Raw genomic sequence first — 24,975 nt, 5'->3', positions numbered from 1 at the left:
TTCCGGAGGAAACATTAGTCCCTTGAAATTTAGATTTAGAATCCTAGAAAGGTCATACGTCACGATTCAGATACATAGCGAGCAAAATTTCTGTCCTCTAACTGTCTCCTAACTTTTGATATTCTTCATATTTTATTGACTTTAGCTATTTAAGTTTTTATTTATTAATAAAATAAATTAGTGGTTGTGAGAGCTTAATTATAGCTTTAACTTCTAGATGTATGCAACATAGACTGTATTTCCTGTCATAAAAAGATCAATCAATAATAATGAGCTAGCATGTAATATCAATAAATAATAAGTAAATATTTAAATGGCTATGAGAAAGAGAATAGCATCTACAAATATTCTGACACGCAAATGTCACATCAATACATATATGTAGATGCTCTTATTAACATTTCATAATATGCAATAATAAATAAATAAATAGGAAATATAATAAATAAATAATATAATAAATAAATAATATAATCTTTACATCGTCTATTTCTAACAGAGAGGAAAATCCAATTTTCTCTTGTTTGAACAAGAATTTCTGCGTTAAAAATGTTCGAACTTTTTTTTCCGTGTTGTACTTGGCTCGCATTTGCACAGATGTTCTCTGTTTGTGATGCTGCATACATACTTGAGTTTTTTTTTTGCGCTCTTAAAATCTGAGCCACTCTTGGATCTCTGAAATTATGCTTTTTTTCTTTTGAATTTTGAGAGTGAAGAAGTGGACGGGATCTTTATAAGTGCACTGAACGCGCCCTCATTTCAAAATTAAGGTTTGAACTTGAAGAAACTGTACTTTTTGTAAGTTCCGAAAGCCCATTACGTCAAATTGAGGATGATTCCCTGGAAAATATAGGGTTACAGTAGTCTTTGGCTATCTTTTTAGGTGCTAATTTGACCAAACATTTCATTTCTCACATTTTTCCGATACATGTAAGTCGTGAACGGTAACGAGAAACATATGTCCACGTGAACTACAGTGTTCCCGTGAAAACGTTGCTGTGACTTAGTTTTCTTCGAGAATTTTCTTCGAGTTTTTTCCTTTCTGTTCTTTGATTTCTGTGTGAAGAATTTTTATTATATCTCGTGAAGAATTTTTATTATATCTAAATATCGCTTATTTAGGTATTTTTTTAATAAGCAATGTTACACAACAGTAACGTAACAGAAGTTTCCTACTAATCGCATTGGTATCCATAAACTCCTGGGATTTTCCAGGCATCACCAACTTCGGAAACAAACATCGCATATTCGAGCAATGTTTTGCGTATATGAATTAGCTCTGATATCGTTAACAGATCAAAAAAATCCGGATGTTTCTGGAATGGAAACGATTTCGTTGCAAATCATAGGCCACCTATTACATTTTCGGATCGCAGGTGGCTTATTTTTGAATCCTGTTCCAATTGAGTGGCCTAAGTTAACTAACTAACCAAATTCTATCGTGAAATTCGAAATTCGATTGAATTGATTTTTTAGAGGTAATTTCTCCATTCCCTGAATTCGTTTCTCCCTGAAATCTGAAAAAAAACTTCCATTTCCGTTTTTGTTTCTCCTACGGTCACACCATTTCCTTATAAACATAATGGCACCACAGTTCTCATTCAGCTACGACAATTTCAGGAGCGCAGGCAGACCGAGAGAGAGAGGTAGTGAATCTTGCCTGTTGCTAAGTTGGACTATTGACAAGAGAGGTAGTGAGTGATCTATGCAGAATATTCCAGAACAATACAAAATATGTGCCTGGAAAAGGAAAATAGAGATGAATTTCTAAGAAGAAGAACCATATAGAGGTGGTCCAATAGATTTTTGAGATAGTAGACTAATTTGTGGGCCCCATACAATTGCTAACGTAGTAATGTTGTAAAGGCAGGGAACGTTAGGAAGAATATCTTCGAATTTTCCAATTATCCAGGAAATTCCTACCATTTTCTCGTCTTGTCTCAATTTTTCCATTAGAAAATCTTCACTATTCAAAAATGTAGTCTCTTGAATGAAGGAAAGCTTGGAAATCGCGTTCTAGTCCATAATTTTTTCAAATATCGACGGAAATTTTACCACCTTCTCATTTCGTCCCAACTTTTTCGTTGAAAAAATCTTTAATTTTGGAGAATTTATTCCTTAGAATGACGGAAAGCTTGGAAATCGCGTTCTATTCCACAATTTTAATTCTGCGACCTTGTTTTTCTGTTCCGCTTCACAGCAATGCATAGTTATTTTGCATAAAATATGCTGCGGTGAAACATAATAAGAGCTGAAGAGAAATGAGAAACGGAAATTAATCTGGATGAAATTTTTATGTACTGAGAAAATGAGGAGACCGGGAAAAGTTGCGGTTACATATGTTGAGCGAGTTTTTCGTAGTACTCACCGGCAACATAGCAGCTTTTCCGTATATATATGATATGGATTTCCGTATATATGATATGATATAAGTATGGATTGAACGTATATGTGCGTTACGGATTGAGACAAGGTTCCTTCATCTGTTTCTTCAGTCTCTATTAAAGGATTCCTTTTATTTATTCGAATATTTATTTATTTTTTTATATATTTTTCATCGACTGCTAAAAACATGTTTTTATTCCTAGTTTAGTTATTCTATTGGTTATTGGTTGGTTATTTTAATCGATTTAGTTGAAAACTCATTATTTTTAAATTACAAGTGATTTCTCTTACACATTAGTTCTCTAATAATGTTGTTAATTGACTCGCTGGTACGAATCCAGCAATGCTGTCCAATAACGATAATAATCGGTTAATTCCTGAAGAGGTGATTAGGGTAAAAAAAATCGTTGTTCCTGTTTAAAAAAATTAGCATTGGAAATAAGGTTAAGCGCTGAAACTTGTAGGAATATGCTCCGTACATACCGTATATTCACTAGCACAGTTCCAGTTTCTTTATCATAATGATCCGTCTGGTTTTGACTGGATTAGGCCGGAATTTTTGATAGGAACTACTTAAACTCTTTTATAGGCTTACCTATTTTTTTCCGATGGTCTACTTTTTTTCCTTTTTCACTGGTTTTCTTCTTTGGAAAGATGGATGTGTTGCGTGTTATGTATGCGAAATTATTAAGATGCGTCGCACTTTTTTTAATGTATGTGTTCGTTTCGTGCATAAATCCGTATCTATCTATCGAGAGCTGGTTTAATTTAACTAATTGGGCGCTACAATTTTATATATTTTATTTGTTTTATCTTTTTTTATTTTTTGAAATACTTTTTGCTGTATCTTTTTTTATTATCTTGTGCTCTATATTTTTACGTTTCTCTTTATCTTTATTTTTGCTCATAAAATCCCTGTTCTATTGTGGTCGTCTGTATCGTTTTATAAAAGGAATGGATGAATCACTGTGAAGGAATTAGGGATTATCGTGGGTGGAACGGTGTTATGAGTTAAAAGTTAAAGTTAGTCAAGTTAGTATAAGTTGAAAGTTCGCAGAATTGTTCTTATACTAGAAAGTCTTATAGTATTCTCTTGTTTTTCACCTCCATACGGGTTCCAATTCATTACATCGGGTATCACTTCCGTTCAGCGCGGAAATGGCTGATTCATTCATTTCATTGACAACTAGACTGGTTAGTTGCTTCCGTATCCGCTACCATATCTTTTTTTCTGCTCTAACTGAAAATAGTAGGATGTTAAGAAGTGCAGTCCACTTGAAGAAATCCAGAACATCCTTAGAATCATAAGAGATGAGGGGTCATGACTGACCATTTTCTTCTGCAAAGTATTCGAGTAAAAAAGATAGAGTGTTAAGCTATGATCAGTTTCTTTTAAATTAGAAATAAGCCAAGAACCAACGCATTCGACTCCAATAATAATTTAAGTAAATAATAATAATATATAATAATGAAATATATAAAGAAATGGAATAATGGAACAACCCACCACTCCTCATGCTTTAAAGTGGCAGCTTTGTTGTGTAAAATTCAAGCAAAATTCTAGTGAACTCTGTTCCATCTTGTTCGTTTTTCTGTTTTATGGCACACCTGCAGGTGTTTCAGTAAATAAATAGATAAAATTATTAATAATAAATTAAATCAAATTAAATCATTATTAAAAATGAATGATAAAATTAAGGTATAATATAAAATATCATGATATGTAATAGCGCGCTTACTCGGAGTGTAGATGTGTGTCTGTTCATCTGCGTATAATAATAAAATATATAACATATAATAATAATATAAAGTAATATTAAAATAAAATATTGTAATATATATAATAAATAAATATAATTGATAATAATAATAAATAATATTGATAAATGCAACATAATAAATTATTTAACAAATGGTTAATAAAAGCATAAAAAGGACATGAAGAGATCTGCGAGGTCAAACAATGTAACAAATCTGTGTTCTTGATCTCCCAAGCATATCCGGTACCAATTTTTTGGTCTCGAAGGAAAGAAGCTTAGTTTGATGGCCTAAAACGGTATCGAACTATCGATGTCGCTGTCTTATATATTTACAAATCCTTAACATTGCGATCCACTCACCTTTAGCCAATATTGCCGAGGATTACGATGTTAACTTGTAATGATTGCAGAAGAAAAAGCTCAGAGAGGGAGAGAAAGAGAGAGAGAGAGGAAGAGAGGAAAAAAGAGAAAGGAGGAGAAAAGAAGTGAAAGGAAAGGAGAACTCAAATGTGGCAAATAGGAAGTGCTTTAAGGCATCACCCCACGAATCCGGAGTGGTACGGATTTCCGGTGGAGTATTCGTATACGGGATCGTAGATTATGGAGAAGGGGTGATTCCGTCCATCTTATTCCGTCCATTTCTATCTTATTGTATCTTCCGGGCCGCTTTTTACGGTAATTAGGAAGAAATGGACGGAATCACCCACCTCTCCATAATCTACGATCCCGTATACGAATACTCCACCTGAAATCCGTACCACCTCAGATTCGTAGGGTGATGCCGTTAAGATCATTTTTTTTCTCTGCGATGTTATTATTGAGTGTGCAGAACGCTTCCGAGTTACTGAGCTTTTATTCCTGCTACGTTTTTCGTTCTCGTTTCTTTTTCGGAATTTTTCCTGTCATTTAACATCACAGCTGGCAAACATTTGTAACTGCCATCGTCGTCCTCCCTTTATCGATCCACAAAACTCTTGCAATTTAAACATTTATTTGCTTAAACATTCAGTATCCATGTTGCAAGCTTTCTTTTCGTTTTCTTTCTATTTATCTCGGCTCGAGAAATCTGTTTACCACTAACACTCCTTAATTATGACGCAACATTGTTTTGTAAATAACATAAGCTGGGCATCATCTCTTCAAAAACACGATTATAGGGGATTACAATAGCTTTGTTGCTTACTTGGGGATCTTTCTTTTCCACAGTGTGTGCTCACGCCTTTTTCCTATAAAATTATCCGCATATATGCCAGATGCAGCAAGAACAATATTGTAATCGGATAGTTGTTAACATTTTCGGGAAGAATCGAGAAAATTAAAAAAAAGGTTAGATTGTTCGTAGCTTCTCCAATTAACTATGGAAAAAAATGAATGGTTTGGTGGCTTTAGCTAAGTAGGACAGGTGCGTGTAAGAAGGGTATCCGGCGGCATATCCACTGGGCACGTTATGTCTCGGAGGCATTCGCGGAGAATTCGCCGGGACCTTCTTCACCAGTAGGACAGTATAAAAACACTCATCCGCCCTTTACCCTGTTTTTTGTTCCTCTCGGATGATTTCTCCCTCTGGTTGGTGATTTTGTTAATATCGTACATAGAATATTCGTGTTCGCTGCATCGACCATTAAAGACATCACCCCACGAACTTGAGGTGGTGCAGATTTCAGGTGGAGTATTCGTATACGGGATGGGAGACTTTGGAGAGGGGGGTGATTCCGTCCATTTCTTCTTAATTGCTGTAAAAAACGGCCCGGAAGATACGACTTCGAGCGTTCTTCCGCCGCACTATGTTCTACAAGGAGTTCGATTGGAGCGCACCAGCCCTGTGGGTCGCCATCCCGTATACGAATACTCCACCTGAAATCCGTACCATCTCAGGTTCGTGGAGTGATGCCTTTAAATTGTCGTCTTTTGTAGATCAAATTCCCATATATTTGTATGTATTTCACTCCAAAGGGGATAGACCGGTTAATTGTTTTTTTTTATCTCGAATAATTGTAGGAAAACACTGAATGTGGGGAAAGCACTCCGTTTTGTCAACTTGGCGGTCCATTTTAATGATCCGAAAGAACTGGAGTGCGTTAGATTAAAAAGTCGGCGGTAGAATTTCTCGCAGGGCGGAAAATTCTCTATTTAAAGATATAGAACATTCTAAGAGTAGTTTTTATTTCCATGCGCATTTTTTTGCTTTGAGAAAAAAAGACGCTCACGATTTATTCCTTTACCCAGTGTATTAGGTGTTTCGTAGTGATAAAAAAAAATCCCGCTCTGATTCCTTGCTCGCTTCCTTGCTTTCTTTGATATTCTTTCTCTACTAATTTTTGTAAGACGTGAATTATTTTCCGGAGTGCCCAGTACTTCCATGCTTAGCTTTTTCAACATCTATAATTTCTAATGGCGTTTCCTGATTCGGTTAGAATGATGCTGGCTTCTTCTGAGAAAAGAAGAACATTACAACGTGATTCTAGTTCCGTATCCAAGCTAGGGCTAAACTTTAATTGTTTGGAATCCTTATTTATCCAGAGAAAAAAGCAATTCTACTTTGTTGTTAAGCGTCTACAGATTTTTAGTATTTTGGTTTCTCGAGAAAACAAAAGAAAAAGAGAGGAAAAAACACCTTATAGAAAAAAAGAACACTTTTTGCATTAATCGTATGACTTGTTCCTTTTCTTCCATTTTTAAATCAATGTCGTCAGAAGTGAATACACAATTATCTGGGTTGCGCCGTATTCCTTATTATAAGCTATTATTTCCTTATTAGTCACCTTTTTCCTAGTATTCGCTAGCCTTAGTTACTTATAATAAAAGAAATTGCAACGCATTTCTTTTTCTTTTTCCTGAAGCCTTTGAAAGGATGGAATTCGACTAATGGGTCTGCTTTACGTTCACTTCTTCTCACGGAAGCTCATTTACTCCTATTTTATTTATTTCTTTAAAGAACCCCTACTTTGTTTTTCTCCTTTTTGAGAAATACATATGAATTTTAAAAGTTCAAAATATTTAACATTTTAAAAGTGGTATTTTCTACATCCATATATCCATAGATCTTTAAGTATTTCCCATGTTCGACTGTCTTTGAATCTCGGCATGTTGAAACGTAGTTTTTAATTGATTTTCTTGAGCTGTAGCCAAGAAAATCAATTAAAAACCACATAGATCTTTATTTATTTATTTATTTTAATGTTTTCCTTCAACGCATGAATATTCTGGGTATTTTCTTGCAATAAGTTAAGATGAGTTCACAAAGTATGTAACGCGTAGATCTTAGATAGTAGATTTTAACGTTTTTGTGGTATGGGTCTTAGGTAGATTTTAACGTTTTTTATGGTAGATTTTTATGGTGCATCCAGAGAAAGTACGTGACTAACCCCCATCCACAGATATACAGTATGCGAATGTATAAAATCGTCTAATTTTCTGCTTCAGATAACCACTTTTTGAATGGCGCTAACGTTATGCGAATATGCCGGTTTGTTTTGCTATTCTCCATGTGTTGTGGATGGTTGAATAGCCCTTCTCAACGGATTTGAATAGCTTCCTCTGCTTAAGTGTATTACTTCACCCTACAGATTCTCTGAATGAAGTTGGTGAGAGTCCGCTCGGAGCAACAAATATGATAGAAACCGGTCCTAGCATTGCATATTAGCGAAATATTACCTATAACCTGTTTCATAATAAGGGTAATTTAAGCGGCGAAAATTGTTGGTAATTATAATAAAAGTGAAGCATTGCTGAGGAATCTTAAGGAATATGTGCTCGTCGTATTCCCTCACTGACGTTTTTTTTCTCAAGGAGTTGAGGGGGTCGGAGAAGTTAACGGCTTTCATCCGGAATTTCACATTGTTTTCCCTTTTAATGCTCTGTGCCCATTAATTCTTTTGCTTCCTCTCTCTGCTGATTTATTCTTAGAGTCTCTTTTGCAGCAGGAAATGTGAAAAGAGAAGAAATGTCAAGGTATAGAATAAGGGAAATCAATAGAGTCTCTCTTTCCTTTTTTCTGTTTTTCTAATTGAAACTGAAGCGCAATTATTTCTTCGTCTTGTGCTCCTGCTGTCTTTTCATCTTTGCCATTTAGAAAATATTATTATTATTATTACTGCAATTATTACTATTATTACGATTATTATTATTATTATTATTATTATTATTATTATTATTATTATTATTATTATTATTATTATTATTATTATTATTATTATTATTATTATTATTATTATTATTATTATTATTATTATTATTATTATTATTATTATTATTATTATTATTATTATTATTATTATTATTATTATTATTATTATTATTATTTATTATTATTATTATTATTATTATTATTATTATTATTATTATTATTATTATTATTATTATTATTATTATTATTATTATTATTATTATTATTATTATTATTATTATTATTATTATTATTATTATTATTATTATTATTATTATTATTATTATTATTATTATTATTATTATTATTATTATTATTATTAGTATTATTATTAGTATTATTATTATTATTATTATTATTATTATTATTATTATTATTATTATTATTATTATTATTATTATTATTATTATTATTATTGTAGAGGAATTGCATTCAGTTCTTCAAACATTCTTAATAGTAGTTATTCATTAGGGGCGTCCTGCGGATTGATTAACCAAAACTTTATCCTAACTATTATCATTATTATTATTATTATTATTATTATTATTACTATTATTCCTATTATTACGATTATTATTATTATTATTGTTATTATTATTATTATTATTGTTATTATTATTATTATTGTTATTATTATTATTATTATTATTATTATTATTATTATTATTATTATTATTATTATTATTATTATTATTATTATGTCGGCAAGCGATTCAGTTCTTCACTTTATCATTCATGAGCCTCCTCATATTCTGCAGCATTGGAATTTTATCTGTCAGAGCATCGTTTGCTGTTTGACTGACAATGATTGAATGAATTTCTCCTATCTTCAATGTTTTTCTGTTCATCCGAATCGTTTACCTCCGCTTCTATGAATATAGTGGGAACGTAAGAAATAAAGCCATGTACATAGCGCAAAGTTCAGATACTGTTTGTCTCTTGGGTGATTTTGATTGAAAATCTGCTAAATGCCAAGGAAAATATTTGATACCGAGCTCTGCAGAGATTTCCTTCAAAATTTCCTTCTCTTTTTTTTGTCATTTCAAATCTAAATTTTGGTGGTAGGAACATCTTCATTTGCAGACGTAAACATCAACATGTTGACCATGGTTTGTGTATTGATCCTAGTCTATGTTTAGCATCGCTTCTTTCAGCGCTTACAACTAGGATTTTTCTTCAAATGCGATTTTTAATAAACTTCGACATGATGATGTTTCAGTATGTGTTTCTAACTTGAGCCGGATTCGAGATTATTATAATCCTTTATTACTGGCTAACATTTTGGCGAAATCGCCTTCTTGAAAGCCTGAAAGCATAAAATCGAATATCCGACCAAATGCCCTTTACCCCCAACAAAGAAATTCCTAAGTCCACTATTGGGTTCATAGTACGAGTTGAAGTGAAACGCTTACCTTAGTGTGGGAGGATTTTTTTTTGCCTTAGACATCCGTCGTGAAATGACTAGCGCACTCAAAATAGCAACCTTAAATACATAGGGGGCGAGTTTCTGCGTAATATAGAGGCATTCCCTTTTTGCGATACATATTATCGTATAATATCACTCAAAATAGCAACCTTAAATAGGGATTCCATATTGAAGGCCGCTATTTCGCTGCCTATTTATGGTTGCTATTTTGAATCCGTTAGTCATCTCAGGACGGATGTCTAGCTGAGACAAGAAATCCTTCGACACTAAAGTAAGCCTTACACTTCCCCTTGCACCATGAGACCCAACATTAGGTTTAGGATTTTCTTCGGACTTTTATTTATTTTTTTATTTTCTTCGACTTTTATTTGGCGGGCAGGGCGTTTGATCGGATTAACTACGTTCGATTTCACCTTTTCAGACTCTGAAGAAGGCGATTTCGCCGAATTGTTAGCCAGTAATAAAAGATTGTAACAACCTCGCGTCCGGCCCAAATTAAGAATCCATACTAACTTTTCTTTTTCTGCTGCGCAATGTTGTTGTTCACACAAAATCTTCAAAAAAAAAAAGAGGAGAAACTTGTTCGTTCTCAGCAGATGCATTGGTATTACAAAAAAAAACAAAACAAAACAAAACAACTCCGGACCCCGTTCTGAAGTTTTTCCTTGCCCAAACTATATTCTAATCAGTTTTTTTTTAATCTTTATCTTACTTAATATTCCGTCAAACAGACCTCCGTTAGTCTTTTTTTTACGATTTTTAGGTGCAGTGAATAAAATAAATGAATTTTTCAAAGTCAACTATTGCAGAGCTATGGTCCATTTTCGTTTTTTTTTTTTGATGAACTGAAAATGTAAATATAGGTGGAAAACCATTTAAAAATTAAAGCTATGACAAACTGTACTGTTCGGACAACAGATTTCCTACCTAGAGTTTATTGCAAATATCTGCATTTGAAGGTCGGGTGTAGCGCAGTCGGTAAGAGTTTCTGCTGTCTGCACGATCGATCGCTGGTTCGAATCCGCCCTGCTGCTCACCAAGCCATTCATTCCTCCAGGGTCGATAAATTGGTACCAGACCCACCTGGGAGGAGAGAAACGCTGGCTAGATACATTGGCTAGCATGTGCAAGTCTTTGAATAGGTTAGAAACGCGTTCGAAACCTCAAACGTTTCTGAACTGAACGCGGTGGCGCATCCTAAGCGGATTAATTGACGTCAGACATTTTATCCTTTATCCTTTATCTTTTATCTATGCTTGAAAAAAATTCAAGAATATTACCAGTTTTTGGATCTAGACACTACCGAACTCTCAGACTACTTTCCGCCAATTTACACGCCCCATTAGTTGAAGTATATTTTTTCCCTCAATAGAACTCTTAATTCTTTTTATGTATGGAAAGGAGGGGTAGAATGCAGAGAATCTCTGTAGTAGCAAAATATTTCCATTATTCAAACACTTGTACGACTTAACTGAGAAAATAATGAAAAATTTACGAAAAAAGAATGAAATTGTAAAAATTTAAAAAATTCTGGTGTAAAATTCAGGCGAAATTCTAGTGAGCTCTGTTCCATCTTGTTTTTTTTTGTTTTATGGCACACCTGCAGATGTTTTCAATAAATAAATAAATAAATAAAATTGAAATAAAAAGTTGAAAGAATGGATTTACTTAATGTAAAACTATTTTGTCAGCTGAAGTGTCCATTAGATTGCTTATAAATTTCTTGTTCTTAAGAGAACGCACTAACCTTTATGGACTCCCCGAACAACATCCCTTTAATGGGTCATAACAGTAGAATCATCCCAGATCTGCGTGCAGCTTCCGTATTTCTTTTCTCTTTTTCTTTTTCACTTTCCCTTCTTTTTACGTCTCCAATGCTTTCTTGAATTCTTGAAAACGGTTGAATTTTGCAGAAATATGTAATTGCAAAGAAGAACCAAAGACTGCTGCTAACTTGATTAGAGTTGATTTGATTTGATTTGATTCGATTTGATTTATTTCTATCGAAAACAATAGTGAGTCTGCCGGGAATGAAATTAGAAACTGTGGCTGATGTCAACGACATTGTAATAATACGGAATATAGAAAGGGAAACTAATTCTTGGGTTCTTTTTCTTTTTTTCCTCTTTCTCTCCTTTTCTTCTTTTTCTCTTCATGGAATGAGGCAAGTATTTGAGGGAATTCCTACTTTTTTTTTATAATTCGTAACGATAAGAAAGGAATCCAGGGTCACATCAAAGAATTGTGCAAAGCTTTGGAGCATTTAAGGAAAGTAATTAATAAATTTTTAACTATTGGTAACTTAAAAAATCTGTAGCAAGTAATTAATCAATTAATTATTAGGTGAACAAGTTGTAAGCAATTTCTTCATCCTCTGGGGGGAAATTGTACAGAAAAAAAAAGAATGGGTGCAGACATCAGCAGAGCGCGAGAGTAAACAATTAAAGTTATAAGTTTATTTTGTTGTTTTTGTTTGTAATTTGTTCATAAGTGTTTATAATGAGTATGATGTGATTTTTCGTTTATTTTTAGCCTCTATTGTGTCTTATTTGAATTCTAGTCTATGAATCCGCGAAGGTTCAACAATTGAATCACTTTTGAGGGTCAATACTGCTTGGTCATGTCGGATCGAACAACAATATCTGTGCACTAAGCTCGTTTCCGTGAACATTGCTGTTTTTTTTTCCACTGCCTATTACCTCATATCTGAGGTATGTATATGCCACAATAACGGTCTTAGACAAACGCATTTTCGCCATGTTATTTCCCTCACATGACATTTGACTCCGTTTTTTTTTTGGTGTGTGCGCAGTTACTGACGAAATCACTTTATTCTTTTCGAAGACTCAGCATTACGTTTTGAAATTTTTAGCTCTTCAAATACTTGGCCGACTCTTTCCGCCTTCGAATTTTCTTCGAATTTTGATAACGGCGATCTCTGTTTAAGTGTCCAACACATTTCATGCGCTTTTCTGTAGTGGGGTTAATTACGGTATAACTTTCAGCAGTGGAGTTTTCATAATAATATTTGATACTTCTGCTACTCAAATTTATGTAGACAGGAAGTTTTTTCATTTTTTTTGGTACCCAAACCTACTGCAGAAATAGGGTTATTTTGTTATTTTTAGTGACCTTTTCGGGGAACCTGGTCGATGCATGTTTGGCAATAGAGTAGGAAGAAAACAGATCCTGAAAATTTGGGTTTTTTGTTGATAATCCAGTGTTTTCATACCTAATGCGTGCAGACGGATTTTCGTGGTTTTTGAAGAATTTTTTTTGCAAAGCAGTCACCATAAATGAAGAATTTTTGGTCTAAATACATGACTGTAGCTGCCTTTTTTTCTTCTTATTTATGTTATGCTATTTATTATTCTGTTATGGGTACCGATACGTCAATGAGAAATCGGGTTTGAATAAGATGTGAGAAATAGCTGCACGATTTCCGCGTGTCATTCCACGCTGGAGCCAATTTGCCGTGAAACAAAGGTCAAAATGTTGCACGTAAAGTTAGCATTAAAAAAAGTAAATATTAGCGTAAAAAAACCATGTGGAATGTTTTGAAGGAAAACAGAAATTTTTACGGTAATTGCTAACAGCACTCGAACTATTCGGCACCGTATGTTTGACGAGCTTTACGAGAAAAACTAGCTGGACATCTGTCTAAATATCTCGGAAGAGGGTCGTCGACCACTTTTTGTGGTGCGCGAGTCGCGACGATTCGACGGCGATGGGAGCGAAGATGCGATAAAAAGTTATGATCGACACTTCTTTCTGCGATAAAACTACCATCTGGATGCCCCGCTTTCTTTACGGCTCATCTTCTTCTCTCCAGCCCTTCGTGTCTTTTTTTCTCCTCTCTTCACTTTTGGTTGACTTTAATGACGTGATTTTCGAACAAACGACGGAAAGTCAGTGGGTCATAATTTTCTTTTCTTTGCCTCTGCGTCAAGTTCGACCACTTGTGAAAATGACTGCCATTAGCATGTGAAAAGAGAATGAATGGGGGAAGCCTGAAGGAAGAGCGCAGGCCAACACAAAGACGTTGTCGTAGCGGGCCTTGAATTTGTGGAAATCCTCGTATCCAGGAAGCTGACAGTATTTGAATGGCTAGGAATTGCCGGGAAATTTGTTGTAATTAGAAAAAAATCAACGTTGAACCTATGGACAAAGATTCCGAATCATCTTAACTTTGGCTGTTAGCGGCAAGGCGGTGGAGACAGCGGATAGGAACCGCTTTTCTGGAACATCGATACAATTTTCGATACAAGCTCTTGTCTGTTTATCACATAATTACCCAAACTACACAACAAATAATTTTAATTATACCAAGAACGATAGTGGCTGCGTGCGACCACGAAACGTTATGGATAGGCTGTTTGCTGTTGAATCGTGGATCGCACCATTCGTGTTTTTTTCTGCTTATATGATTTGTGTTGGTCTCGAAGAATATGAGCATTCGGTTGGCATTCGCACAGTTATGATGCCAGAATGTTCTAGAACATACGGTCATCCCCAACTAACTTTTCTTTAAAATCAAATCTTCCTGAATACCCTTTGAAATGGGAGAAAATGAGTTTTTCCATATCTTTTCGGGAAAGAAGGCCTGAAGACTACGTTTTTTCAGGTCTATTTGATTGCGCCACTAAAGCTGCTCTAAAGGGTACATAGCATTTAAAAAATTTGAAATAAAAGCGATTTTTTAAATATTTTTTGTATCACACCAACTTGTTTTTCATGCTTAGACTTTTTCCAACGTTAACTTGATTTTTTCTCCAGAGATAATTGAACAATAATTAACAACTTGAATTACACCATTTTGGTGTAATTTCTTCCTATTTTGTTTGTAAATAAGTATTAGAAATATTAGGAAATGCGATAATGGAAAAGTGAAATAAAATTAAATAATAAAAAAGGATTGAAATTATAATAAAAATTTTGGAGATATGGTAATTATATGTGTTTTTTTAATGATGGTGAATTTTAAAAAATGTATGAAAGTCAGTAACTAATATATGATTAGAAATAAAGTGTAATAAATATAGCATAAATATAAATATATATTGAAATTATCAAGCACGAACGATGAGTGCTTATGAGATGTGCTCTTGCATTTTTAAAAATTTAATTGGAAAGAAAATCAGTGTCTAATATTGAATGAGTTGCATAGATCATTATTTCTTTGTGCACATTCTAGAGGTTTGTAATGTAACTAAAAAAACTAGTATTTTTTCTGTTATGAAAAAAAACGCATTCGTACTTGAAAAGGAGAAAAATTGAGATGAATTTGTGGAAGAAAACTTTAAAACTTTAGAAAAATGAGTGAAAGGCTGCTTCAAGCTAATCAACATCTTTTTTTCTCATACTTATTTGCTCTGTTTTCTCCTGTTATGAAAAAGAAACACATTCGTACTTGAGAGGGAGGGAATTGAGATGAATTTGTGAGAGAAAACTTTAAAGCTTTAGAAAAATGAGTGAAGGGCTGCTTCAAGCCAATCAACATCTGTTTTTTCTTCCTTCTTAATAGCTGTGTGTCCTTCTTTCTCCGTTGTACACTCTACACTTTCGTTCATTTATCTTTTGACGCTTGTTCAGCAGCAGCGCACCATACGTTCTCGTTTTTTTTCTTCTTCATAGTGTTTCCACCATTCGTACGTGCGTATGTTGTGCTACCTCATTCCCCGGTTGTGTGTCGGCGAGGCGTTTTATTGCTTGGTATGTATGGTTGTGGCCTTGTATGTGTGTGTCGTGTTTTTTTTTCTCCCCTCGACTCATCGCTCGCGCATCAAACTTGAACGGTCAAAATGCTCAACGAGATCGTTCGTTCAAGTGGCGACCATATTACTTTGTGTTGACCTTGTTTTAGGAGTGCTGGATAAGGTATTCACATCATCTGTGGATCATCTGTCTGCTCACGGATCTGTGTAGTACTAAAATTATGGAAAACTTGATTTCATTCCTTGAAACCTCTTGTGGAAGTGCTGTTGTCTCTCCTTGTAGAAAACAAAAAAACTCTTTTCTCTTATCGATAGTCAATTTAGCAACAGCCAAGATTGTAAACAAACTTTATTACGGATAACGTTTCGGCGTCGTCGCCTTGCTAAATTTGCTAAATTGACTATCGGCAAGTTGTAATCTCTATGCCAAGATTCAAGGAAAGTCAAACTTTCGCACTTCTTTTCTCTTACTTAGTACTAAATCAATAATTTTCATTTGGTAATCTAATAAATGTAATTATAATGTAACACGGTACTACTACTATCAATAAAAAAAACTACTAATAATAAAATAAAATAAATAACCAATAATAATATAACACTTGTACCTTATTGCAATAAATTAAAATTCTTATTTTGGTATACTTATGTATATTTATATAATAAAAAGAGAACTGAACGTTACTTGAATGGAAATAACACCAATACATGTATCGATTGACAGTCATGTGAACATTTATTTTGGGCCAAAACCGGAAGAAACCTTAGAAATTGTTCATTTACCAATCAAAGAAGTGTTCCCCTTGTTTTCAGCCATCTGTCAACTTCAATACATCACGAATAAGTACCGTTATTCACGTGCAATTATGTTAAAATTGTTGATTCCTAGAAAACTGCAGTCATTTCCTGGTGGTTTTTGTGTTTTGCGCTCATAATAGACGATTTTGCCAGTGTCTTTTCTTCAGAGTGCAGTAATTTTAAAAAAGTTCGTATTTATTCTTCTGTAGCTATTCGACAGTGGATATTAACGAGGAGATATTTTTAATTAATTTGTTTCTTCAAGGAACGTAGATCAGACAAACTCTAAAATTTCTCTACCACTACATCAATAAGCGATAACCTTGGTTCGCACTACATATTTCAATATTATTTATTTATTTATTTATTGAAAACACCTGCAGGTTTGCCATAAAACAAAAAAAAACAAGATGGAACAAAGCTCACTGGAATTTCGCCTGAATTTTACACAACAAGACTGTATCTATTTAGTTTCTATAATTGATTTCTTTTATTGAGTCGGACACGAGGTTGTTACAGTCCTTTATTCCTGGCTAACGTTTCGGCCTTCTTCAGAGTCTGAAAGGGTGAAATCGAACGTGATTGATCCGATCAAACGCCTTTTCCGCCCAACAAAGAAAGTCCTACGTTTACCGTTGGGCCTCGTAGCTATATTTCAGCTATTGAGTTTCTGTTGTGTGCATTTATTCAGTGCTATTTTTCCCAAGGTCAAAAGTAAGTTAAGGAATGTTTATAAATGAAAAGTACTAGGATTTTATTTACGCTCGGACAATCTCATAAAAGTGCTCTGGAATTAGAATTAGTGCCCAGCTGTGACCTTGGTTCGTACTACACATTTCAATAATATTTACTAGATTTGCACAGCTTTTTCTGCCCGCCTTCATAACTGCCCCAATTCTTCAGACCTTCTGTTCAGGCCCTTGCAGTTTATACTGCTCACGTCTTCCTGATATAGCCTTCATGAACTGACTCCCCCTGCTTGTATGAACATTAAAAATGTCGGATTCTGATACATTTATATTAAGTTCATGTTAGGTCTCTTTTTTCTTATTCCTTTATTCCTGGTTTCCTAACCAGAAAAACTATTCTTCCCCAGATTTTTCCATGTGTGGGTACCTCCTTCTTTAAAGCACAAAAAATTGGAAAAATTATAAATATGTAGTGATGTGCTTTTCCAAGACCGACACTGGTACTCCAGAAACACTGTCGAGTTTTCCCGATGGAACAAACTCATAAAGCCGTAGCGGATTGTGTGCGTGCGTTTGAATTTTATGGATAATTTGCTCCAAATATATTCATCCGGGTGAACGCGGTGCATCTCCGACTAGAATAGAGTAGAGTGACAAAGGAGGTATGCGCCAGGCAGAGAAGGACTGTGCGTTGCGGCAGAAGCGTCGCGTTTTCTCGGATGAACGCTTTTCACGTCGGTTGTACATAGTGCCGTGATCATTCATTGCAAGTCTAATTATATGGGCGGCTTTTTTGTTAAAACTGAAAATTTAAATAAATAAACAAATAAATAGCAGCAGAACCGATAGGATAACTGTTGCCAAGGGTCACATATGAAGATAGAGATAATTTTAACTTGTTTTTCATGAAATACGTCGATGTGTATGTATGTCTGGCTGTCACTCATAGATCGCACAGCTGTTGAGTTCAATTGATCTATTAGATGTTGATATCTACAACAGACGGAACTCATCTTGTTTTGACTGTTCCCATCGATGTTTTATGTATGTTTTATTTCTAACCTTTAAAAAAAATTGTTCTAAAAGAGAGAATTCTATTTTGAAACCGGAATCTGGGTGTTTGGCAGCCAGTTCCCAAACGATACTAATTCGATAATAAAATTCGAATTTTTATCTTGTTAGCAATGTTTTGCTGTGCAAGAATTTGCTGATGTTTGTCAGCTGCCAGTGGATGAATCACTATTCTGTTTTGGACTTACTAGATTTTTCTTCTGGATGCATGTTTGTCTGTTCTGAGAAAGATGCTGTTAAATGGTCTAATAAAAACTTTAACTAAGTAACCTAAACTAATAAAAACTGAAAAACCAATGCTAAAGAATAGTTCGGAATAGAATAGAAAATTTCCGTTTTCTTCCACAAATTCTTCTACATGCATAGTTTCCATCTTCTCCTTTGTTTTCCTTTCGGGAAAGAAATTTAGGCAGTCATAAAAGCTTTAAACCCTGAAGTTATGAAATGCAACCGTAAACTTATAATATTGTATGGAGTTGCAGTGATGAATAATCATTGTGTATTATTCTTTTTATTATTGTTACATCTTTGTATTATTCTATTCTTTCTACTATTTTATTGTTTGGTATTTTTCTACTCTTTTGACTCACAACTAGAAAAAAGAAGATCTTGAAGAATAATATTTTTGTGAAAAAATAAAAAATAAAGATCATTACCAATCTTGGAAACAGCTAAAGGAAATCAATATGAAAGCTATGAATAATAATTTTGTTGTGTACATTATTCTTGATTTTTCCGTTATTTTATAAAACGTTGGTTTTTTTTGGCTATTCATACCTTAACAATGCAGCGTATGAATGCTATTTATATAGTGAAGAAGTGTGAAAATATGTGACATGAAGACATTGCTAGTTTTTTTTGTGCCCGGCATTCGCAACCTCATTAGCAATAATCATTTATCACATTCTCGTTGAACATCTACCGAGATGAGGAGGTGAATGAGGTCGACAAAAGCGTCAACGTCGACGTCTTTGGTTAACGTTTCTGGTGACAATAAATATTGGCGGCGATGAATGAATGAATGAATGAATGAGTGAATGAATGAATGTGAGAGACACGGCATGTTCTGGCGTCATCGGACCCATTATCATATGACGTCCACGTCACCCGTTCTGTACTTAAACTCGAGGTCAGATGTATTTATGCGCCTGTCGCTGTTTAAACCACGCTCTTCTCACTTGATGCAAGGCAATAAAAAAAACCTTGACGTCATATTTTCATATACAATACAGTATTCCTTTATATTTTACTTTTATTCTCATATCGTTCATATTATTTTCATTTATTTTATTCATTAAATTATTTGTTTTACTTTTATGCACTTTTATATTATTTATTTTACTCAATATACCACTTATTTTATTTTTATACTATTTATTTTTGTTTTTTTTTTTGATATCCAGTATAATATCATTTGAAAATGTCTAATGAATAATAAGTGATTTCATCAATATTTTGACCGATTCGCAATAACTCTACATTGAGCTCACCTATCTGCGAATGTTACTGTAGCGGTACTGTTTACACTGTAATTTTTGCCGACTTTATTAATAACCCTCTAGTATTTTCTAGGATTTTTTTTTGTAGAGGAAAAAAAAACAGTCGCAACATGCCTATATTTCTGAGATGTCCCCACATGTACATCCACGTTCTTCCACTCTACATTCTTACCACGGGCTTATATAATTTTTGATCTACTTATTTATGAAATTGAAATGAAATTGCTCTTGAGGATGGAGTATTGGAGGCTTGTAGAATTTTATGAATCGCATGGGAGATAGAAAAAAAATGACTGCATTTTCATACAATTTCAGACCCCTTTTGTAGGCAGTGAGGATTTATATAGTGAAGAAGTGTAGAAAATGAAGGCATTGGTAGTAATATTTCTCCGGTAATTCGCAACCTCATTAAACCTCATACCTCATTAAATTAATTAATTATAACCTGTACCGTGGATTCGATTTGATTTGATTTGATTATACAAGACGAATTCTATAAAATTTCGCAGAAAAAAGAATGAATCCTCGTTCACTTTTGACTTCTTCTGGTCAGCCACTGTGACGTTAGAATGCTTTTAGTGTCAATTAAGACGTTAGAAAGCTTTTCTCGGCCAATTAACAGGCCTGATGTGTCTATTTTAAAATCTCGATCCGGTTTTTATCATTTCTTCAACGCTATTAATGCACAAGGCTTCATTCTATTTAAATCTTCACTAATAGCTATAAATACTAAATTTTCTACCCTTTCTGTCTCTTTCACGTGAAAATTAACGGTATCACGATAGAGTTTTTAAGTCTTTGACGACAGAGCGGCTCAACGATGAGCTGCACAATTTTCAACGGTTATTTTTCATTATTTCCAGATTTTCCGAAGGTTTTTTTGCACTTGATAAGCTTATTATTTTCAAATATAATACAGAAGCGGCTCGTAAAAGTTTAGTTTTTAGTTTCACGCATGCAAAAATCTCAAAAAAATATCTTCAGTTGGGTAAAAAAAGACTGCTGTTACTGTATGTTTGTGTACATATCTTTTCTATACGTTATCGTATATGAAATATATACATAAATATGAAAATGAATATAAATATGAAATATATATATATACATGTATATAGGTAAATAAGTATATGGTGAACATATTTCATACACAATAAGATAAGTTTGTTACTGTGAAATTCTTATTTATTATTTATTTTGTTCATTATTCAATTATGTTTCTTTTTTTCATTCTTTTAGCGAAGTAAAACTTTTGTTTAATAAAGAATAACACGTAAAAATGTTAACTCAGGAAATCTCAATTACAATTTCAACGAAAATAGCGGACTATTTAAAGTTTTTCTTCAAAGATCACTATTATTTCTCTTTTCTATAAATCATATTCTGATTTGGATTAAAAGCTGTGGAGGATTTATTTTTCAAAGTATTTTTCCTCTTTATTTTCTTCACTATGTTTTTTTTAAATTCAAAACTTGCTATGAATAAGTTCTGCCAGAATAAATTGTTCAGAAGGGGAGTGTTTCTTTGAATCTCCCCACGCCATTCAACCTTTCACATTGGATTGTTTTGAATTCTTCTTTGCTCAGTTCTGGGCCCAAGATTTCCGATCGCTGCGCTTTTTATAAAAGTTCATTTTTATGGTCAGCGAATTTCATTTATAATCACTTGTCATTTTTTTTAATATATTTTTCCGCATGGAGGCACGTATTCTCATTATCATCATAGTTATTGTTAATTTAACGACCTTATCATTAATGAACGACGTTTTCATCTTTTGAACCTTTGGCTCTATTTTGTGGATACAATTTATTGTTGTAATCTTGTTCCTTTGCTGTCTCGTTCAATGCTTAGATAAAGCCCCATCCGTGGATGATTTCCGTGAAATATGTCTTGTTGCTAATTTTGTTTGTATAGCGAAAGCTTTAAATACAACCTATTCAGACCCGAATGTAGAACAAAAGAAGAAGAAATGCGAGGCTTCAAAGCGTTCCTCATTGTCACAAAGGTGAGTCTGAGATTTGTGCATCACGAAGAGAAATTCGCTTCGTGTTTTTGTGTAGAACTTGACTCTTTTCTCTATGCACGTAATAACTATAACTATAGATGCTTTTTTCCATCCATAAATTTTTAATATCGAACACGGCAGCTCTTTGGGCACTTGCTCTTGACTCATTTTTTTCCTGAATGATGAGACAAACTTTTATACTTTGTCAAATTCAGGCTAATAGAAAATGGCAATGACATAAAGGATGATAATGACAATTTAACTTTTGATCAAATATTGTGTTAAAAATAATGACACCTCTTGTGCATTTCCTGCCACAAAATCCTTGAATCTCTAGGAGAAAGAGATCCCAACATTGTCCCAGATCAATGAAATTTGGGAATAATGTTTCATATAATTATACGAAGCAGTTAATTATTCAACACTACATGCACTCTCTTCAGTTTTTGAATCTTGAGTGAGCCCGGAAGAACATTTTTCTCGTCCTCTTCTCGTTTTAAAATGTTTTGTTTTAAATGTTGTGCGCTGTTTTCTTCAAATCATTTGTTAACCAACCGAGAGTTTTGCTGAGTTCTTAGCGATTCGACAACTATAAAACAGAGTTTTGCTTAACTGTAAGAGAAGAAAAATACAAGAGAATGGATAGAAATGAAAATGAAGTTAAAATAAAGTTACATGCCAAATGATGTTGGTCCATTACTCCGCACTTCAGTGGAAAGCTTTCCTTTAAATGCATCACTCCACGAATCTGAGGTGGTACGGATTTCAGGTGGAGTATTCATATACGGGATAATAGATTATGGAGAAGGATGTGATTCCGTCCATTCCTTCCTAATTGCTGTAAAGAACGGCCCGGAAGATGCGGCTCCGCACAAGGCTGGCGCGCTCCAGTCGAACTCCTTGTAGAAAATAGTGCGCCAGAAAGTAAGAAGCCGCATCTTCCGGGCCGTTTTTTACGGCAATTGGGAAGAAATGGACGGAATCACCCTTCTCTCCATATTCTGCGATTCCGTATACGAATACTCCACCTGAAATCCGTATCACCTCTGATTCGTGGGGTGATGCCTTTAACTAATATAATTATGTATGAAACTTTATGAATTTATGAAAATGATCCCATTTGTTATGAATTTTTATGAATTTTATGAATTTTATGTTATGACTTTTACTTTATGAATTTGATCCCGTTTGTTTTCATTTTCACCATAAAAAGGCATGTATGCGAAATTCAAAGTTTTCAGGTTGCATTCTTATCAATAACTCTTCTTTTTTCTCTTCTTTCTTAAGAAAAGGCCTCACTAATTGCTTAGTGATGCACATAGATGTCTTAAATGACAGAAAATAAACACAGGCACAAATCCAAGATTTCGCGCAAATGTTTTCGTCAATTAAATTCTCCATTTACTTATTTCGCGTTTACTGCTCTTAAAAGTCAGAAAAAGACAACCGTAAGTATATTCAAAGAGCTCAGCACTAAGCCCACATTTAAAAATATGCTGCTGGAATAAAAAAAAAGAAAAAGAAGACAAAAAGAAAATAGATGATGATAGAAACGAAGATGAAAAAACAAAAAGTTTTTTTTTAAAGAAAAGCATCTAAAAAAACCTGTCTAAATCCCTTAATTTTAGTCGCTCGACTTGACTTTCATGTTATCTGTTTTATTATTGGTGTTCTTCCTCGAATCCGTTGCTTTCTATCCATTTCTCGCCTTTGCTGCTATAGAAGTTATCACACTCCTTATTTCGGTTGTACATGCTCGTCGACCAAGTCTTGGTAAGCAAACGTTTACACTAATGACTTTAATTTGAGGTTTTTTATAAGAATTTGAATCACACGTCGATTTCACTTAAAATAATGCTCATTCCAGGCATACTACTAATCTACATCGCACTGGAAATTGGTAAAGCTCTCGCCGCTATCGCGCTCTCACTTGTGACCGTGCTATACGATCACGATAAGGATTGTGCTGTGTAAGTTCTGTGCTGCACACTGGATTTAGAAAAAAAAACTATGGAACAACTTCTTATTGAAGAATTGTTTTTTATTCTGAGGAAAAAGTGAAAGAATTGCTGAACAGGTTGGAAAAATTTCCCAGAGAGACCGAGATAAATTCCCATCGTTTTCATCCACAGCTTTTATCCGTTTTTATTCATTTTTCTCTTATATTTATCAAGTGGGTTCATACCAGAAAATCTACTAAAAATGCCGTGGAAAAAATTTGCATGTATTACGGGTATAATTTGCTTGTTCTCTTAACTCTATCTATGTTACAAAAGGAATAAATGTGGAGTAGTGCAGATCCAAGCGATAGATTATTTTTTTATTTGTATCGTTAGCCGAAACAAGTGAAATTTTGGCTATATGAAAAAGAAATTTGGATTTACTAGTGTTGTGACTTTTTTAACTTTTCAAACCAAGAAAATCAAGTAATCTTTGACTTTTTATGAACATAAGGATATATGAAGTTCATAACATATGAGGTTAATGTTGGTCAAGAAGAGAAGTAAGAAGGCAATGAAATATTCTCTCTGGAAATTAGCATAACAATTCCAGGACAAAGTGCAAAACTTTCAACTTTTCACCAGTTGAGAGATTTCGGTTCTTTTGGTTTCTTATCTCGAAAGCAGCATTTAGCATGTTCCTCTGCCTTGTGGCAATGGCGGTGAGTTTAGGATGTAATTCGTTAGGATTTAGTGTAATACATAATCCTGATCCTAAAATTATTAACTATGTACGTCTTTTCAGCACTCTCCACAGCTGCACGAATACAATTCGGACGATGATACCGTACCATTAAGCTTCTAGATTTTAGTTGTTTTTACTAAACACTTAGGTTTTTAGTAGCTGCAGGGCAGTTTAGAGGAATCGAAACGTGATCTTTTACGACGTCATAATGTTTTTTTAATGTGTGTGCGTGTGTTGTCTCGCTATGGAATCACTCAAGGATAACTTTGTAACATAATCAGAATTATAACTCAGAAACGTCTGTATATATTTTATCGGGTATTAGCAATGTTATTAAATTAATTCTGTGAATAACGTATAAGAACTTAACCTTCATAAAGTTTTCTTCAGCTGTGTTCACAGAACTATGTGCAAATTCCACTGCAAAGATTCTTTAGGTGATATTTCGGATTATCTTACATAAAGTGCGCATCAGGAAGTTTTAGAGTTTGAATAAATTGTTAATTTGTGTGCCAACAAATTTTGTGTCTCACAAAACCAAGTCCAACGTCTGTTTTAATTATAAATAGAAAAAAAATGTTCTAAAAAGTTTGTGCTGTACTACAAATCGTTTTCTCACGCCATTTTCCAGGACAATTAGGTGAAAATGGGCGCGCGCTTATACTAGTCATCTACACCTTCAACTCTATCTTTTCTTCAGGAGCTCCCAATATCGTCAATTTTTGTGGTATGTTACCTTGAAGATAATCCTTAAGAAACCTTAAGAAAATCAGAAAATAGA

At 33.9% G+C, this 24,975-nt stretch overlaps 2 protein-coding genes across 3 annotated transcripts in view; both read left to right on the top strand.

Annotated features, from left to right (window-relative positions):
• The window catches only part of RB195_008979 (uncharacterized protein), a gene marked incomplete at both ends in the record, with an annotated part of 38,536 nt that extends 14,222 nt beyond the window's left edge, over window positions 1-24,314 (top strand). Inside the window, 5 exons of one of the 2 annotated variants that reach the window (XM_064195757.1) lie at window positions 21,446-21,509; window positions 23,138-23,282; window positions 23,377-23,479; window positions 24,063-24,171; window positions 24,255-24,314. In XM_064195757.1, the coding sequence (XP_064046902.1) occupies window positions 21,446-21,509; window positions 23,138-23,282; window positions 23,377-23,479; window positions 24,063-24,171; window positions 24,255-24,314 (481 nt within the window). Of the gene's footprint in view, window positions 1-21,445; window positions 21,510-23,137; window positions 23,283-23,376; window positions 23,480-24,062; window positions 24,172-24,254 lie in introns of those variants that run through there. The other variant, XM_013451269.2, reaches the window with a different exon arrangement.
• Window positions 7,606-8,781, top strand: RB195_008980 (uncharacterized protein; the record flags this gene model as incomplete). Its single annotated transcript, XM_064195759.1, has 2 exons — window positions 7,606-7,611; window positions 8,218-8,781. The coding sequence occupies 2 exons, from the start codon at window positions 7,606-7,608 to the stop codon at window positions 8,779-8,781; spliced, it is 570 nt and encodes a 189-aa protein (XP_064046903.1).
• Window positions 24,315-24,975: the final 661 nt, after the last annotated feature.

Source organism: Necator americanus, chromosome III (genome assembly GCF_031761385.1).
Source record: "Necator americanus strain Aroian chromosome III, whole genome shotgun sequence".
NCBI lineage: Eukaryota > Metazoa > Nematoda > Chromadorea > Rhabditida > Ancylostomatidae > Necator > Necator americanus.
This window is presented reverse-complemented; position numbering and strand designations above follow the sequence as displayed.